We start from the raw sequence: 19,202 nt of genomic DNA on the forward strand, positions 1-19,202 counted from the left end.
GTACTGTCAGTTTGGTAGCACTACAACATGTCATATTGTAGTTATTGCCCATTTATTACTTATTTAAATGACAAATATAAAAAGAAATCTTAAAAATACATATAAGCATATTTTACCAAAGTGAGAAGTGTAGTATGGTCAAGATTAGATGGTTTATTAGTAGTGTGAGTTTGGTGGCACTACAACACGTCATATTGTAGTTATTAAATATTTTCCTTTCGTATTTTTTTCGGCGTTACAATTTGCGGACGGTCCCTGCCCAGTCGAGCACCGGCAGTTCTGTATAGAGTCTAAAGTAAATCTCCCAGCAGGACGGCTCGTTTTAATGAAAATACGGTTGTAGCTCACAGTCTACGTTGCTGTGATTGCGGTGTTGTGTCGGTTTTGTAGAAGCAATGTTCCGTTGATGAGTTATTAATCCTGAAAAGCCGAATCTGTGAATATCTTTCTAACTTTACCGAAGTCTACAACTTTCACTTTCTTTTACCAGGAAGAAGAGAGTTTGTTGGAAAAACATTGTTGAAAGTAAGTAAATGATGCGCCACAGTTGGAAATTCACATTGGCTTGTTGTTCATTTTGTTGAAAAAACACTGAGTGAACGATTTTGTTAAAGGTTTGTGATGTAAATAAATAAGGAACGGCATTTCCCCTTAAACAGACGTAAACTAAAGTAGAATGGCGCAATAACAATCTGTCAGCATTTGGAGGCACAGTTTTACTAAATAGCTCAAACGAAATAATAATTTTAATAATAATAATAATAATGAAAAGAGGTGGTTATTTGAATACAACTGACATGTCCATGTAAATTATTGCTGTTTTTCAAGAAAGAAGACTGAAAATGTCAAGAACTCCCCAGGATGAGGAGCCCATGGACGTTGACGTTCAAGTACGTAAACTGTTCAGCACTGGATCTCTGCTTTGTTAACCTTATTATGCAGTTTGTATCACGAGAACTTGTGCCTTAGTTTACGGTAAAACTTGGCTGAAAAAGCTGTTGTACATAATCTGATATTTGTCTTCTGCCCCCGCGTGGATGCACTACATTAATTTTTGCATATCACACAATAAATGATTAACATACAAGAATTTTATCCATTTATTTTTTTTATAAATAAATAATAAAAACATAATAAATAAGTAAATAAATAAACAAAGAAACAAACCTGTAATACACCTTCTGACATGGAAATAGAAAAAAAGGAATAAAGTGATAACCTATGGGAATTATTGGAAAATGTTTTATTATTGTGTTGTGATGTATCTGCGATCTCCTCACAGGATAAAAATGAAGGTGTACTGCTAACTCTTTCACTAAAGTGGTCACAGTCTGATCAACTACAAAAACTAAAACCAAGACTAGAGAAACTTCTTCAGACTTGGTTCAATGGAAGAAAAAATAAGATGGACTGCTCAGTTGAAAGCATCCGAAAAGATGGAAGTGCCTTGATCAAAGTGAAACCGAGCCCAGGTGCAGTATGGCTGTTTGAATCTTAGGATTGTATCAGTCCTGCATGATCATCTGTCTAATCTAATTGCGTATCTATAACAACTTAAAGAATAGTTTATTTTGGCTTTCTGACTAAATGAATATAAACTTTGCAACTTTTAATGATTTTTTTTTCTTCTTTCTAAGCTCTGAGTGATCTTCAGGAACTAAATGGAAAAACACTGACCAGTAAAGATGGAAAAACAGTCACCATACTGTCCATTAATCCGGCACCACCAAACATGGATTCACAAAAACCAGATGATGAGTCAATGAGCAATTCTTCTTCTGTGCCGGGGCCACAAGCTGTATGTACTGTCAAATAAATAATGTCAATTTACAAAAACACTGTTTCTAAACAAATTGATATACTTTTTTGTACCCCATCCAGGATAAAAAACAAAGTGACCCAGTTAGGAAAGATATTGACCCACAAGGGAAAAATTCTCTTGAAGAGCATAAAAAGCCATCTGACGAATGCCTTGTCTCAGTGGGTCATTACTGGTATGTGAACCACATCTACAAGGAGGAAATTCAAAGTATACTGAAAAAAAATAGAGTTACAATTGAGCCAAATGTCAACGTGAAATTTAAAGCAGACCAAGAAGATGGAAGCCCACAAGAAGCTCTCGTTGATTTTACAAAACTAGTCCAGGATTCTTTAGCTGAATCTTGTGGCACAGTTTTTCCTCTCAAGTTTGTAGATCCAGATCAGTGGAGTGATGCTTTGAGAGCCATCCAGGAAAAGGAGAGCAAGCTTTTGGTCACTTTGTCCGGTGAAGAAGTAACTGTTTGTGGGCCGAGCCAAAGTCAAAATACTTTCAGTGCAGCTTTAAATTCAGTGCAGAAAAGAAAAGATCCCTCTCTCAGCGAGCACAAACCAGCACTTCAAGACACATCACCGAAGACAAATATGACCATCAAAGATCCTCTTGTTGATGCAGGATTAACCATGAAGGAGAGCCACTGGAAGCTGATGAAGACTGCTTATGCTGAAGAATTAACAACGATCAAAGAAAAGTTTGGTGTGACCTTCAGAGAATCTAACTTCAGTCAAGGCAAAATCGATGTCAAAGCTTTTTACTTAGGACCTGGAGGAAATGCCTCATTGGAAAGTCATGCAGTCAGAGCTCTTCTACATCTGCACCAGAAGACTTCCACATCACCCTTAAGCCTCACCCAACCTGTTGGTGCCAGTGGACAAGTTCAGCATTGATCATTGGTCAGAGGAGACCTCCAGTGGACCTCCATTTAATGGAGAATCAACACATCAGTACACCAAGTGGGGGGAGACAGAATAGTGCACATTCCACTCCAAGAAACACCTCTTTTGATGAATATAAAAAGCCATATGAAGATTGCCTTGTCTCATTGAGTCATTATTGGTACACGAACCACATCTACAAGGAGGAAATTAAATGTATAGTGGAAGAAAACAGAATTAGAATTTAGGCAAATTTCAGTGTGAAATTTGAAGCAGACCAAGAAGATGGAAGCCCAGAAGAAGCTCTCTCTGAGTTCACAAAACTAGTCCAGAGTTCTTCGTCTGAGTCTTCTGGCTCAGTTATTCCTCTCAAGTTTTTAGATCCAGATCAGTGGAGTGATGTTTTGAGAGCTATCTAGAAAAACAAAAGCAAACTTCTGCTGACTTTGTCCTGTGAAGAAATGACTGTATGTGGGCCAAGTCAAAGTCAAGATGCTTTCAGTGCAGCTTTAAATGCAATGCAGAAAAGAAATCCCTCTCTTCAAGAGTACAAATCAATAACTCAGGACACGTCACGGAAGACAGAGATCCCCAACAAAGAGCATTTGTAATTATACAGGTTTAACCACAAAGAAGCCACTTGAAGCCCATAACTATTTCTGTCAATAAACCAGCAAAGGTCAAATGTTAATATATTGGTTTTTCAAAAAGAGTCAGTACTATATGAAAAATTGAAGGAGAACCCTCTGTTGAAGCATCAGTATCAAAAGACCACCGCATCACGGCCAAGCTTGAAGGACACCAAAGGTGTTTCTGAGATACAGAACTCCTCAACGCAGCATCACACTAAAGTACTGGCAAGAGAGGGAGCGACAGCAGGAGGTTAAAAATAAAATCTGCCCGATTTGCTTGTGTCCATTTACCAGTAAGAAACAACTGAAATGTAAACATGAATTTTGCAATGACTGCCTGCAGGAGGCAGTGAAATAAAATCCAGCTCAGAGGTAAAAAGGACGGCCAGATTTCTCACACACTGAGAAGGTTTAAAATTATGCATTTTCGGTAAAATGATTATTTTCTTGTCTTCAGGACTGATAATTAAAACTTCAGTCTTGTCCTGGTTAAGCTGTAGAAAATCATCTGCAATTCATGACTTTATATCTAAAATACAGTTTAAAAGGACATTAACTGCTTGTAGGTCATCAGGAGACTGTGATATAAAGCTGGGTATTATCAGCATAGCTGGAAATCAATGCTGTGTCTTCTGATGACATCACCAAGTTGCGGCATGTACAGATTAAAAACTACTGGACCTCAAATTGAACCTTGGGGAATCCCACACTTGATTTCATGGATTCCTGAGGAGCAGGTATCCAGACTTACAAAAAATCATTGCTCTGTGAGATAGGAATAAAACCATGTAGTAAATTGCATAATAAGTTGGATACAGGATGGTAGTTATCATGAATATTGGGATCTAAATTACTCTTCTTCAAAAGAGGCGTCACCACTGCTGTTTTGAAGGCAGATTGAAAAGCCCCATCTAAAGAGAATAATATATGTAAAAGCTCGGGCTCAAAGAGACCATGAAATGTTTTTAAAAGCGATGTGGGAATAGTGTCTAAAAGGGAGGTTGTGGGCTTTAACTGGGAGAAAATTCGACCAAGCATCTTTGCATCAACCAGGACAAAACTCTTCAATGTTTCCTTAAGTAAAAACAATGCTTCAGATATGTTAAAATCAACATTTTGTTTTTGTTTGCAATAAGGTTGTAAAAGTTAAGTGTTCTGGCCTGTTAAACTGTTTTATTGTAAATTTTGAGTTTAAATTTAAATTTATTCATCCTGATGGCCAGATTGGAACCTCTGGTGGGCCTGTTTTGGTCCCCATGTCGTATGATTGACAGCCCAGGTTTAGGGGGTACTTGGATGAAAAATTCTTCCACTGGGGATACAATGCTGAAAAAAAGTTTAAGAACTACTGTTATAGTCTATGTCTTGCTGTATTTTTAAAAGTATTTTACATTACAAGTAAGTTTTGCTTTAAAGTGTAATATAAAACATTGACAGCTCTAAAGTTTGCAGATCATGTTGTACAATCTACAGTTATTAAGCTTACTTTTCCCCAGCTTCCTGTCGACATGTTGACCTGTATTTTCTTTTTTTTCAGAATGTTTAAAATAGTGAAATTTGGTTGTAAATGTAACCTGTTATCACCTGACATGATCAGATTGCTAATAAATGGTAATTTTATCCAACACCGGTTATTATATTTTCCTTCCCTTCAGGCCAGGTTGTAAACAAAATGCAAAACATGTTTTGCTTGTTACTTGTTTTCTGTACAAAAATTGTAGAAATATGCAGACATAGACGCTGTAACAACACAGAACTGTTAAAGGGAACAAAAACACTACAGAAAGGAAATGAACCATGCTTAAACTGGACAGTTATAAATTAGTTAATATGAAAACATCAATTGTACCCAGTGCAGAAATGTGTTCAGTGTGATTTTATCACTACATTATGGATGGAGATTAATATTTTGTTAATGTGGCGAGAGGGATGGGTAGAAGTCTGTGCCAAATGGGAAATGTCATCCCCATTAAATTAGAGGAAGGCCACAGATCCAAACAATGCACCTGAAATACGCAAGATAAAAACCAGAACAAACTATAACTGTAGGAAAAATGTCTATTCTGTGACCGAATACCTCCTTAAAAGAGTTTTGGAGTGGATGTACTAACTAGTCGGCCAGTAATCTGGACAATATGACTCTTCATCCCTTTAATGTAGATTCTACATTTTATTGAAAAAATGTACTGTAATAAATCTTTAAACTAATAAGTCATGAACATCAATAGAAATAAATCGTTTATAAATCAACACATAAAACATATAATTTTTGGACTTTGCTTTCTAAAAGTAAACAAGCATAAGGGAAACACATAAAGCCTAAACAGTGAAGCAGCAACATGTAAAACATGTAAATCATTTGTGATTACATCACCTCTTCGTCTGCAGCTGTAATTAATCTGTTAAAAAATGTTACTTGCATGTTGTGTCGGGTTTATACAGATAGAACAGCTGCAGACCAGAGACACCGAGAGAAACATCGTTAGAAGAACTGAACAAATTGTAAATTAGCCCATGTGTTTCTCAGTCCAGGTCCTCAGGACCCACTAGCCAGACTGCATTAGATGTGTTCCTACTCCAGCACACCTGATTCAGATGAACAGAATTCCTTATATCTTATATAATATAATATTTCTCATTCCTTATACTTCTTTGCAAGCCTGTTAACGAGCCATTAGTTTTGTTTAGGTTTGTTAAAGTGCGGTTAGTGGCGCAATAAACAGAAAAAAACCTGGTTTGCCCAGGGAGTAAGCTGGCCAATGAACAGGGTAGGCTATGTTTAGTAGCCTATAGACTGTGTCGTTATCTCCTGTGTGAGAGAGCTACACTTTCACTTTCTTTTAACAGCAAGACGAGTCTGTTGGAAGAACATCGAAGGTACGTAAATAATGCGCCACAGTTCAAATTCACTTTGACGTGCTGCTCATTTTGTTAAAATAGTAACATTTCTAACGACATAACGTCGAGTGAACGATTTTGTCAAAGGTTTGTGATGTAAATAAATAAGGAACGGCATTTCCCTTTAAACAGTCGTAATCGAAAGTAGAATGGAGGAATGACAATCTGTCAGCATTTCGAGGCACAGTTTTACGTAAATAGCTCAAACAAAATAATAAAGAGGTGGTTATTTGAATACAACTGACATGTCCATGTAAATAATTTCTGTTTTTCAAGAAAGAAGACTGAAAATGTCAGAAACTCCCCAGGATGAGGAGCCCATGGAAATTGAGGTTCAAGTACGTAAACTCTTCAGCACTGCGTCTCTGCTATGTTTACCTTATTATGTAGTTTATATCATATTTAATACATATATATAGTCTCTGAGAACTTTTACATCAGTTTATGGTAAAAACTTGGCTGAAAACTCTGTTGTACATAATCTGATATTTGTCTTCTGCCCCCGCGTGGATGCGGTGATAATAGCCTGCAAAAATGCACTACCATCATTTTAGCATATCACACAATAAATGCTTATTATAATTTATTTATTTATTTAACATTTTGGTAAAGGGCCAAATAAAGTCTTCAATAAAGACTTAAGATTACAAGTATGAAAATTTTCTCCTATTTTTTTCTTGGGACAGACTTTAAAGGGTTAAAGACAAGCAAGATTTAGTATAAATGAGTTTCAAAGTGACACAGTGTTCTGTGGACCTGCTGGGCCTTTGGGGCCTCGGGCTCCCCCCATCCCCCACTGATGTTTCGGGGTGCGGCGTGATCACGGCCACCTTGCAAGCACACATTTCTTCCTTGTTGCATGGCTCACAAACATGCTCCTCTCTCCATCTGCTTCTGACTAGATGTTGCTGATGTTTGTGTGTTGGTACATTTCTCTGCAGGTACGTTTGATGACTACTGTACTTTTTCATATCATCATTATCCTATTTTTTTTTATGTAGCATGTAGTACCGTGGTAGTTTATATATATATATATATATACATATATATATATATATATATATATGTATATATATATTTTATTTTTTTTTTTTGTGGTGTGTTTAAGGCAGCCTAGACAACTCTTATTTCCACATTTTAATCCTGTTACCCCCCCCCCCCCCCCCTTTTTTTTTTTTTTTTTTTTTTTTTATCTTTTTTTTCTTCACTCTTCCACTATCTCCCTGTCAGGTTCGGCACTGACATATAAAGACTAAAGAAAATAACATTACAATAAAAATAATAAAAATATCAAGGGCAGCCATGTATATAACATGTCTCCTTTGGTAGAGCAAATCTGTCAAGCAAAATATAGCACACAGACCACCGTTCTGTATGTCAGGATGCTGGACAGGACAGGGTAAAACAAAAAATAAAATAAAAAAATAATGTGGGTCTATGTAAAGTTATTATGTTTGAATGTTATTTACAGGGTAACAGCATAGAAACATAAATTATAATGTTTTTTTTTTTGTTGTTTTTTTTTTTTTAACTTGTCCTGTCCAGCATCATAGCAAGCAAAATGATAATCTGGTTGCTGTATCATGCTGAACAAATTTGCACTGCCAAGGGGGAGGCCTATGGGTAAGGCTCCTCTTGATAATGTGATTAATTTGTTTATTTATTTACTTTGAATCACGGAATCTATGTAATCTTGCTGGACCTGACTGGAGGGGACAGAAAAAGATGGAAAATAGCAAAAAGAGCAAAAGGGAAAGAAGAAAGGAGACAAAAAGATCACAGACAGAAGGCAATGACCCTTCAATCCACACCATCACCAGACAACAAACAACAAACTGTTACACCTGTACATGAACACACCAGAAAATTTCCTACAACTACTACAGGGGTGTGAGAGGTCCCCAATACCCTCTCCCTCCCCGCTCCTGACTGTTTAGGTAGTGTGTGTTGTGTGCATTTAAAATTGAGGGGCAGTGACCGCAATGAGCGGGGAGCTGGGCCACCTAAGTGGCCCCGCCCGACATGCACTTCATGCCATGCCCCCCAGGTGTTGTTTGTGTGTTGTGTTTCTTGTGTTTTGGTGTCTTGGTGCAATTAAAACTGAGAGGCGAGTCGCCACGGGGTGCATCCAAGGAGACCACTGAATGGTCTCCTCCGTTCCACCCCGCAGGCTCCACGCCTCCCAACTCCCTATGTGTGTGTGTGTGTGTGTGCGACAGAGAGAGCGGGAAGTAAGAGGGGTCCCTCTGGATGATGAGCCTCTAGTGGCATTAGGCACCCCCGCTCCCCAGAAGGCCCCCAGGGCAAGACTGGCCAGGAGAGGCCGCCCCCACACGACCGGGCCACTCAGGGACCGCAGCCAGTGAGCCGTCACCAACCCTAGAAAGTACCCACCCTCCCACACCCCTAACGGGGAATGAGAGGATGGGGACAGCGGCAGACCCACGGCCCACCACCCCCAGGCCCGCCCAGGCCCCCCCCCCCCCACAAGTGCACGTAACCCCGCCCCAACCACACACAGAAACACATGCACACACCTGTTTCCTTGCACACTCCCGCTCATCCTAACTCATATATGCCCTCTCAGCCCCACCCACACAATATAAACACTCACACAGCATCCAACCTTCCCACTCTCACTCCCCAGACACACCCCCACTCATCCTTACGCATGCATACACACGCACACAAACATACCCCCACATCCACACAAACATCATCCAAAGTACATACACACACACAACATACAGGCATCCCTGTCTCACACCCCAGCACCTCCCCCTATAATCCCCCGAATCCCACTCAGCCCTCCTTCAAACCCCTGCACCCCCCCTGCCCCCGGGCCATACCCTGGGTCCCAGGCGTCAACCAGACACCAGGGCATGCACCAACCCACACACCAGCAGCACATCCGGGCAGGCCCAGACCCCCGGCACACACGGACCCCACCACCCCGGAGGGAGGAGGACCACCTCCGGGCACCAGAATAGGAATAGCCCGGCTGCCCGGCCCAAGACTGACTCCCACCAACCCAGGCGCCACCAGTGGCCTCACCCCCCGCCACAAGGGCGACTCCAACCGCTGGCCCCCACAGCCCCCGACGAGGCCAGACCCAGAGCCACCCCCACCGCAGAGCAGCCCGGTCCTGCACCACGGGCAACCACAAAGAATCCACAACCACCAGTCACTCCCGGCCATTTCCCAAACCCCCATAGCAACGAGGTCACAGCCCTCCACCTACACTAAGTGATGGAACTAAGCACAGGGGACCAGAGGGAATGAGATTCAGCTAAATAGTTCTTTGAGGAGGCAGACATTGTCTCACTACTGATGTGGTCAACTAAGAGATTCCTAAACTGCTGAATACACAGATTATTTTTGTTTTTCCAGTTCACAAGGATAGTTTTCTTTGCAATGCATAATGCTGTGCGTATCATGTGTGCAGAGTTAAGTGCCATATTAGTGTCTAGTAGACATAGTGCGGGGATTGTAGGAATATTACATTTAAACCATGTTGACATGTCCACACATACCTGAAGCCAGAACCTGCGGACAGGTGTGCAGGACCACAAGGCATGGAGATAGTTGTCAGGTGTGTTTTCATTGCAGTGTGTGCACATGTTTGATTGTGACAGACCCATCCTGAACATCCTTTGTCCTGTATAATGACATAGTCATTTTAAAGGTGTTTAAACATATTTGTGGCCATTTATCTTTATTAAAGTTACTGGATAAGTCCCCCTCCCATTTTGAAGTTGGAAGACAGATTGAGTCTTCTAGTTTGGATATAATAGTCTACATGTTTTTGATAATAGCTTTGGGGCATTGAGATTCATGAATTCTGCCACCCTGATAGGTAGCTGTAAGTTTAATTGATTAATGGTATATTTTTTACATATAATAGATTTAAGCTGGTGATATTCTAAAAATGTTTTGCTTCTGATTCCATATTGTGAAGTGAGAATATTAAATGACAAGAAGTTTCCATTTTCTATTATATGTTCTAACTGTTTTATTCCTTTATTTTTCCATTGAGTAAAATTGATAAGCTTTTTGTTTTGTAGGATGTCAGGGTTGTTCCAGAGGGGTGTAAACTTACATGGAAAAGTGAGGATTTGGTTATTTTTAGAAAATCCCACCAAGCCACTAAAGAGGAACTGATATTGATGCTTTTAAAACACTTATGTGTTTTGATGGTTGAGCTGATGAATGGCAGGTCAGAGATAAACAGATCCTCACACAATGCTTGCTCTACATCTAACCATGATTCATCCAGACTGCTAGGTTTAAGCCATTTGGAGATATACTGCAGCTTGTTAGCTAAGAAAACATGATTAAAGTTGGGTAGCTCCAATCCGCCTCTATCTTTAGTCTGTTGTAAAGTTTTTGGACTGATACGTGATGGCTTATTTTTCCATAAAAATTTTGATATATGTGAGTCCAGTGACTTAAACCAGCTGGAGGATGGTTTAGTGGGTATCATTGAAAACAGGTAGTTTACTTTAGATAAAACCATCATTTTAACTGTGGCAACCCTCCCCATGAGTGATATGGGTAAGTGCCTCCACCATGAGAGATCATCCTCTATTGCTTTAATTTAATTATAATATGTGAACTCAGGTCGTCATTTTGTAAAATTTTTAAATAATTAGAAGCAATTAGAAATTATTTTAATGCAGATGATTTCAACTGGATAGCTCTTACTTGTTTTTATTCCTCTCACAAATAGTGAGGAGGATGCGTGGTGCCGGTGCCGGGACGCTATGGTGGTATGCAAACACTGTTCACCACTGGCAGAGTTTATGATCATAAGGTGCCGTTCTTCCTATCTTCCCAGAGAGTTTACTGCTATCTTGCAAGTTGCAGTTTACATCCTTCCAACAAACAACAGTAATGATAGGAGTGCAACACTAAATGAACTGTACCAGGCCATCAGCGAACAACAGACAGCACACCCAGACGGGGAGACAATATTTTGGACCTGGCCTACACTTCACACAAAGGGACATACAAAGCCACCCCCCTACCCAACATCGGACTCTCTGATCACCTCACTGTTATATTAATGCCAGCATACAGACAGAGAGTGAAAGTCACCAGACCAGTTCAGAAGCAGGTAAAAGTGTGGCCAGAGTGGCCCTCCTCTGCTCTTCAAGACTGCTTTTACACAACAGACTGGGAAATGTTTAAGCAGGCAGCCACTTACAACAACCATAAGGACATAGAGGAGTACACACACTGTGTTCCTACATCACCAAGTTCATCAGTGATGTGACTTACACAAAGTGCATCATCACACGGGTTAACCGGAAGCCCTGGCTGACAGGGGGAATCCACAGGCTGTTGAGGGCCAGAGACAATGCCTTAATAGGCATAGGGATGAGTCTGGCCTGAGAACAGCGAGAGCCAACCTGTCCCTGGGCATCAGGAAAGCAAAACAGGAGTACACACCCAGGATAAACTCCCACGTCAAAGACAGCAGAGTACAAGCCCGCGCCGCAGAGCTGCGAGAGTAACCCCCCCACTCTGCTGAACAACCTGAACTGCTACTTTACACGCTTTGAAGCACAAAACAACACGTGCCCACAGAAAACCCCACCCCCCCACCGTATGACCAGACTCTGTGCCTGTCTGCCACCAGCGTGAAGAGGACCCTCTCTGCCAACAACTTGCCATCTTTAACATTTCTCTGAGGCAAGCTGTTCCATCATGTTTCAAAGCCGCCACCATCATACCTGTGCTGAAGAAATCATCCCCATCCTCTTTCAGTGACTACCGCCCTGTGGCACTGACGCCCATTATCATGAAGTGCTTTGAACAGCTGGTCATGGCACACATCACGCTAAACAATCCACAGAGGATGCAATCTGCTCTGCCCCTCACCCAGCCCTCACCCACCTAGACAAGAAAGACTCATATGTGAGAATGATGTTCATAGACTTCAGTTCAGCATTCAACACCACAACAACTGATCTGCAAACTGGACAAGCTGGGAACTCCCTCTGCAACTGGCTGCTGGACTTCCTCAGTCAGAGATCGCAAGCAGTACGTGTCGGCAACAACACCTCAAGATGCATCACACTGAGTACAGGGGCTCCCCAACGCTGTGTGCTCAGTCCCCTGCTCTTCACCATGCTGACACATGACTACTAAACAGCCTACAGCACAAATCAGCTAGTGAAATTTGCAGACGACACAACTCTGGTGGGTCTCAACCCCAAGGGTGACGAGTAGGCCTGTTGCGATAACAAATTTTGCTATGTGATAAATTTTCTCAGAAATTATCGTGATAAGCGATAATATTGTGCAAAGCGATAATGTTTTCATTTTGAGACCATTTTCAACTAATATAATGACAATGCCATAAATGCAAGTAGACCTCTCAAAGATCAATAAACTTTCATTTCTAAAGAACATTTTACACTGGAACTGGAAGAAATTTTAAATAACAAACCAAAACAATAAATAAAACGAACTCTCAGTCTCATTAACAATGAATGAAAACCAAACTTAAGTATGATAAGTATGTAAATAAGTATGATAGAAAATAAAGTCTGTTCTGTAAACAAAATTGCTCTTCAAAATATATATATAAAAAAAAAATTAGACATGGGGTTCAGACAAGGAAAACCGATAGTACCATTGTATTTAAAAAACCTAGAAAAAAAACTGTGCATCATTGCTGTTTATGAAGTTGAAATTTCTCCCTCATTACTGCCTGTCAGACTGATCTATGAGCAGTGAGTGAACCACTGCTGCTGCAATGCGACGTTGCGTCTTTTACACATACACCGGGACACAGGCACAAAAGTAATGCGGCCCACTTGGAATCCTTCCAAACCTCTCGATAAGCCAGTTCATGTGTGTTTCAGCTTAAGAAATCGGAGGTTTAGCGCGACAGCATAAGAAGCCACTCAAATGCATGAGTCTCACAGCTGATACATGAGAGTCGGCAGCCCTGTAAAACAAATGCAGCATACCGGCTCGCACATGTTAAGTGGTTCACCACGGTCTCGTGCTGCAACATGCTGCTGTCAAGTGTGACACGAGAGAGATCACTCCGCAAAAAACAAGAGCGTTCAGTCGAGATACGCCATAGTGAAACCTACTGTCATACACAGTCTATGGTAATGTAAGATAGAAAGGAAAAAAAAGATTGCAGCCGGAAAACTTATCGCGCTCATCTTTTCTTACCGTGCAATTAATTGACTTATTGCTTATCGGACAGGCCTAGTGACGAGACTCACTACAGGAAAGAGGTCGTTCTTCTGACAACAGACAACAACCTCCTGCTGAATGTCAGTAAGACCAAGGAGATTGTTGTCAACTTCCAGAGAGACAACACCCAACATCCACCACTGACCATCGATGAGGCTGCTGTGGAGGGAGTGAGCAGCACCAAATTCCTGGAGGTGCACATCAGTGAAGACCTCTCCTGGACTACCAACACTGCATCACTGGCGAGTATAGCCTAGCGGCGCCTCTACTTCTTGCGCATACTCAAGTGGGCAAGAGCCCCACCACCCATCATGACCACATTCTACAGAGGAACCATTAAGAGCATCCTTTCCAGTTGCATCACTGTGTGGGGGGGGGGGAGCTGCACTGACTACAACAGGAGAGTCATGCAGCACATAGTGAACACAGCTGGAAGGATCACTGGTGCACCACTTTCTTCCATGAAGGACATATACACCACATGCTTCACCTGCAAAGTGATCACAATTGTGAGCAATGCAAGCCAACCTGCACACAACCTGTTCAGCCTCCTGCCCTCTGGTAGGAGGTATAGGAGCCTCCATTCCCGTACCACCAGACTCACCAACAACTTCATCCACCAGGTGGTTAGGATGCTGAACTCTTTCCCTCTCCACCCTCAGCTCCTTCCACCAGCTAACTAGCTAAACACTCGTTTTTATTGGTAAATGGTAAATGGACTTGTACTTATATAGCGCCTTTTCCAGTCAGTTTGACCCTTCAAAGCTCTTTACACTACATATCACATTCACCCATTTACACACACATTCACACCCCAATAGGCACATTGGGAGGCAACGTGGGGTTAAGTACCTTGCCCAAGGACACTTCAACATGTAGTCAGTGAAGCCTTGAATCAATCCACCGACCTTCCGGTTGGACGACAACTGCTCTTCCTCCTGAACTACCGCCGGCAGTTTTGTATTGGCAGTCTTATCGGTTTGCAGTTTGCAATAATCTCAGTTTTTCTTTATTCAGATATTTGTTGTGCCTGTGCATTTTTTTTCTTTTAATGGTTATTTCAGTGTTGAAATGTTCTGTCCTGTCTTCAGCGCGGGAGAGTGGGAAACGTAATCTCGATTCCTTTGTATGTCTTGTACATGTGAAGAAATTGACAATAAAGCTGACTTTGACTTTGTAATATATCGTATTTTTTTTCTTCCAGGGTGGGATGGCCTCCTCACAGGATAAAAATGAAGGTGTACTGCTAACTCTTTCACTAAAGTGGTCACAGTCTGATCAACTACAAAAACCAAAACCAAGACTAGAGAAACTTCTTCAGACTTGGTTCAACAAAAGAGAGAATAAGATGGACTGCTCAGTTGAAAGCATCCGAAAAGATGGAAGTGCCTTGATCAAAGTGAAACCCAGCCTAGGTGCAGTATGGCTGTTTGAATCTTAGGATCGTATCAGTCAGGACCTGCATGATCATCTAATTGTATATCTATAACAACTTAAAGAATAGTTTATTTTGGCTTTCTGACTACATGAATATAAACTTTGCAACTTTTAATGATTTTTTTTCTTTCTAAGCTCTGAGTGATCTTTGGGAACTGAATGGAAAAACACTGACCAGCAAAGATGGAAAAACAGTCACCGTACTGTCCATTAGTCTGGCACCACCAAACCTGGATTCACAAAAACCAGATGATGAGTCAATGAGCAATTCTTCCTCTGTGCCGGGGCCACAAGCTGTATGTACTGTCAAATAAATAATGTCAATTTACAAAAACACTGTTTCTAAACAAATTGATATACTTTTTTGTTCCCCATCCAGGATAAAAAACAGAGTGACCCAGGTAGGAAAGATATTGACCCACAAGGGAAAAATTCTCCTGAAGAGCATAAAAAGCCATCTGAAGATTGCCTTGTCTCAGTGGGTCATTACTGGTATGTGAACCACATCTACAAGGAGGAAATTCAAAGTATACTGAAAAGAAATAAAGTTAAAATTAAAACAAATGTCAGTGTAGAATTTGAAGCAGACCAAGAAGATGGAAGCCCACAAAAAGCTCTCGTCGAGTTCACAGAACTAGTCCAGGATTCTTTATCTGAATCTTGTGGCACAGTTTTCCCTCTCAAGTTTGTTGATCCAGATCAGTGGAGTGATGCTATGAGAGTTGTCCAGAAAAACAAAAGTAAACTTCTGCTGACCTTGTCCTGTGAAGAAGTGACTGTATGTGGGCCAAGTCAAAGTCAAGATGCTTTCAGTGCAGCTTTAAATGCAATGCAGAAAAGAAATCCCTCTCTCAGAGAGCACAAACCAGCACTTCAAGACACATCACCAAAGATAAATATGACCATCAAAGATCCTCTTGTTGATGCAGGATTAACCATGAATGAGAGCCACTGGAAGCTGATGAATACTGCTTATGCTGAAGAATTAACAAAGATCAAAGAAAAGTTTGGTGTGACCTTCAGAGAATCTAACTTGAGTCAAGACAAAATTGATGTCAAAGCTTCTTACTTAGGACCTGGAGGAAATGCCTCCTTGGAAAGTCATGCAGTCAGAGCTCTTCTACATCTGCACCAGAAGACTGCCACATCACCCTTAAGGCTCACCCAACCTGTTTGTGCCACTGGGCTCAGTGGCTCAGTGGACAAGTCCAGCATTGGTCATTGGTCAGAGGAGACCTCCGGTGGACCTCCATTTAATGGAGAATCAACACATCAGTACACCAAAGCACCAGAAAGAGAGGGAGCGTCAGCAGGAGATATTGAAGATGACAAATGTCCTATTTGCTTGTCTACATTTACCAATAAGACACAACTGAAATGTAAACATAAATTTTGCAACGACTGCCTGCAAGAAGCCAAGAAACACGGTGGGCCCATCTGTCCTGTATGCAAAGATGTCTTTGGTCTGATAGAGGGAGACCAGCCAGATGGACAAATGACATGGACAACATATCCCTCACCTCTCCCTGGATTCCAAAACTGTGGCCACATTGTAATCACATATGATATTCCAGGGGGAGTACAAACGGTAAATTTCTTAAATATTTGAACATGTGATAATTGTCTTTAAATTTGTTTAATAAACTGTGGTTTCTAACTGTTGGTAACTCTGTCTTTCTCTCTTCTGCAGGGAAGGCATCCCAATCCTGGTCAGCACTACTATGGTACTCGCAGAGTTGCATATCTTCCAGACAACAAGGAGGGCAAAGAAGTGCTGCAACTGTTGAAAAAAGCATTTGGTCAGAAGTTGATTTTCACTGTTGGGGCCTCCAGAACGACTGGGGCAGAGAACCAGGTGACCTGGAATGACATTCACCACAAGACATCTCCATCAGGAGGGCCACAGCGGTACAGAACCCCAGTCTTGGTTTCTAGGTTTATTATCTTTTCTAGTGTTAAATTAGCTGAAATAATTCATATATCTACTTGTTCATATTCTGCTTCCACAGTTTTGGGTATCCTGACCCCAACTATCTGAAAAGAGTCAAGGAGGAGTTGAAGGACAAAGGCATTAAGTGACGACACCAAGTGAAATCTTCTTTGTACGAGACAGAAAAAAAAATCTCTTAAATGTTTGAAGTATAAAAATGAACATATGCTTTGCTATCTCTTATTTAGGAATGTTTAATATAACCAGTAACGGTTGCTTTAAGGTTCAGTAAAAATATTCAGCTCAGAGGTGTTTTGCAAGATCATGTTCGCATATAAAAGGTGATTTCAGTTGATGGCTGTTTTTTCTTTTTCTTTTGTTTGGCTTTGTCAAATTGCTTTAACATGTGAGACAAATGCATTTAAGCATGTGATTGTAATCTTGATGGCACAGAATAGAGGTTCAAATTTACTGTTTGCCTAATAAATAGTTAAATTACTCACCCTGACTCATGATATTATTCATTTAATGAATGAAGTTTGGAAACAAAACACAAGAAAACAGTGGCTGGTTTTCTGTACAATTTTTAAAATTTTATTTATAACAATATCTGTTACTTAGCTTGTAAAGTACTCCAGCAAAAAAATTAAACATTATTCTCTTTCCAGAAGAAAGTCTGCGCCTCCATGCATTGTGTACTATAAAAGCTATGTGTCATTTTTTCATAAAAAAAAAAGAAAAAAAATTCTAAAAATGCATGTATGATTCTGCAAAAATGTTCTTTAGGTAAAATGATTGTACTTCTTTTTCAGTTAATGACAAAACATATACAACAGCTTAAAATAACACGACCTTTAAGCAAAATAAAAACGTAAGTTATTGTAGTTACATAGACTTGTGTTACTTTTCACATGCATTAAGATATGGCTGACACATTTCTGACAGAAGCAGCATTTTGGGACAGAGGCTGAGCGTAAGGACGAGTCAGAGCGACCAGAGTGGTAGCGTTAGCAGCAGCAGGGCACAGAGGATAATAAGAGATCAAAAATAAAAACAGAAAACTAACAGAATGGACATAATGCACTTCAGATTGAGTCGTTACAAAACTTTACGTACAGACTTTTGACTCTCTAAAGGCAGAAAGATACATTTATTCACAAAGCCAGATGGAACGTCAGCTGGTCTTTACAAAAATCTAGACTGAAGTAACAAACAAGCAAACAATCCAACTAAATCTCCTTCTTGACATTTTGCCAAAACTGCAGCCTCTTTTTCCCTCTGCAGGAAGACCTTGGTAACCGGTGGCTAAATAGTGCAGACATGGCACCATCACTGAAGTCTTGGATCTGCAGCCATCAGCCAGGTGTGGCCATCCTAACTTTACATTTTTAATCTCCACCCATGGAATGTTTAACCCATAACCAACTTTCTCCATCTCCAATTGCACAATTACACTCCAGTTCGTTTTCTGTCCTCACACATCAGCAAAATTCCCACTATGTGACAAAAAAATCTTCTTTACATCTTACGGTAAAAAGCCTACAGTACACACTAAACGGTAAAATGTAATATTCTGTGCAAGGAAGACAACACAATCATTTCATGAACGTTGTTCATTTGGGAAAAAAAAATTGTGGAAAATACTGTAGTTGCCATCTGGTATCGACATTTTACATGTGCTATACACAAACGGTGCTGTCACAAATCCGTCACACAATCGTGCTGAGAAACCCAGCAGGACATCATAACTACCGATTTTGAAAACTTTGAGTTTAGTCTTTCCCGCTCAAAGTTGACACAAACAACAAACAGTTGGCACTGGTGAAATGGAACAATGTTTTTTTTCTTATCTATACAATTGATACAAAAATAAAAAGTTAAAATTGCTCCAATGATAGCGTCTTTTCTGCTGATTTTCTTGTTTCTATTTCATTTTGTACAGAGGTAGTGGCTATTTAGGTAAAGGGTAAGGGACAAAGTGAAAATTAAAAATCTCTCATAGAAAATGTTTTTCGTTTTTGACCAGAGGAATCTCTAAAGGACAAAATATAATACTGCAATCACATACAAAAGTAGTCCTTCATTTTGTACATTTTATACAGTGTTCACACTTTTTTAAGCTATTTTCTCTCATTTTTTATTGATTTTTGTAATTTACTTTTTCTTTAAAAGGCAAGAAGAGGGGTGTGTTTGGAATAGTGTGATCCAGGCTGATGGACAGTCTATGCCAGGGGGTCCACGAGGGGCTCCTCATCTCCACGTGATAGTAACTCCTTCTTCTCATCTGTGCTGGCCAGAGAGTTGCGACTGTTGTGAGCTCCCATGTACAGCGTGGCATATACTGGGTTTGTGAAGTTGGTGGGCTGAGGAAAGTTAATTAGAAAGTTAGATAA

General features: G+C 40.5%; 3 protein-coding genes across 6 annotated transcripts in view; 2 read left to right on the top strand and 1 right to left on the bottom strand.

The window, feature by feature from the left end:
• The first annotated feature begins 260 nt into the window (after nucleotides 1-260).
• On the top strand, nucleotides 261-16,201 carry LOC121636525. The gene is made up of 6 exons (XM_041980063.1): nucleotides 261-525; nucleotides 829-890; nucleotides 1,283-1,472; nucleotides 1,638-1,798; nucleotides 1,882-2,759; nucleotides 16,151-16,201. The coding sequence occupies exons 2-5, from the start codon at nucleotides 843-845 to the stop codon at nucleotides 2,704-2,706; spliced, it is 1,224 nt and encodes a 407-aa protein (XP_041835997.1). The 5' UTR covers nucleotides 261-525; nucleotides 829-842; the 3' UTR covers nucleotides 2,707-2,759; nucleotides 16,151-16,201.
• Nucleotides 6,130-17,308, top strand: LOC121636521 (E3 ubiquitin-protein ligase DTX3L-like). 2 transcript variants are annotated; one of them, XM_041980057.1, is made up of 7 exons: nucleotides 6,130-6,203; nucleotides 6,501-6,562; nucleotides 14,647-14,857; nucleotides 15,015-15,175; nucleotides 15,259-16,467; nucleotides 16,570-16,787; nucleotides 16,889-17,308. In XM_041980057.1, the coding sequence occupies exons 2-7, from the start codon at nucleotides 6,515-6,517 to the stop codon at nucleotides 16,956-16,958; spliced, it is 1,917 nt and encodes a 638-aa protein (XP_041835991.1). In that variant the 5' UTR covers nucleotides 6,130-6,203; nucleotides 6,501-6,514; the 3' UTR covers nucleotides 16,959-17,308. The 2 variants fall into 2 exon arrangements, with proteins under 2 accessions (XP_041835991.1, XP_041835990.1); XM_041980056.1 differs by lacking the exon at nucleotides 6,130-6,203 and adding an exon at nucleotides 13,453-13,684 and having other exon boundaries at nucleotides 6,519-6,562.
• Nucleotides 17,309-17,377: 69 nt separating this feature from the next.
• The window catches only part of LOC121636518 (low-density lipoprotein receptor-related protein 1-like), a 97,082-nt gene continuing 95,257 nt past the window's right edge, over nucleotides 17,378-19,202 (bottom strand). For all 3 annotated transcript variants that reach the window (XM_041980050.1, XM_041980048.1, XM_041980051.1), the window contains one exon: nucleotides 17,378-19,172. In XM_041980050.1, the coding sequence (XP_041835984.1) occupies nucleotides 19,032-19,172 (141 nt within the window). In that variant the 3' untranslated portion in view covers nucleotides 17,378-19,031. The remainder of the gene's footprint in view (nucleotides 19,173-19,202) is intronic.

This window comes from Melanotaenia boesemani, chromosome 3, assembly GCF_017639745.1.
Source record: "Melanotaenia boesemani isolate fMelBoe1 chromosome 3, fMelBoe1.pri, whole genome shotgun sequence".
Classification (NCBI taxonomy): domain Eukaryota; kingdom Metazoa; phylum Chordata; class Actinopteri; order Atheriniformes; family Melanotaeniidae; genus Melanotaenia; species Melanotaenia boesemani.

What these genes read in the sequence shown, in the direction of transcription:
- LOC121636525 (XM_041980063.1), top strand. Translation starts at nt 843, where the DNA reads ATGTCAAGAACTCCCCAGGATGAGGAGCCCATGGACGTTGACGTTCAA. An exon ending in CCATGGACGTTGACGTTCAA is followed by an intron (nt 891 to 1,282) that starts GTACGTAAACTG and finishes ATCTCCTCACAG; the next exon opens with GATAAAAATGAAGGTGTACT. An exon ending in CAAAGTGAAACCGAGCCCAG is followed by an intron (nt 1,473 to 1,637) that starts GTGCAGTATGGC and finishes CTTCTTTCTAAG; the next exon opens with CTCTGAGTGATCTTCAGGAA.
- LOC121636521 (XM_041980056.1), top strand. Translation starts at nt 6,534, where the DNA reads ATGAGGAGCCCATGGAAATTGAGGTTCAA. An exon ending in CAAAGTGAAACCCAGCCTAG is followed by an intron (nt 14,858 to 15,014) that starts GTGCAGTATGGC and finishes TTTCTTTCTAAG; the next exon opens with CTCTGAGTGATCTTTGGGAA. An exon ending in CCATCAGGAGGGCCACAGCG is followed by an intron (nt 16,788 to 16,888) that starts GTACAGAACCCC and finishes CTGCTTCCACAG; the next exon opens with TTTTGGGTATCCTGACCCCA.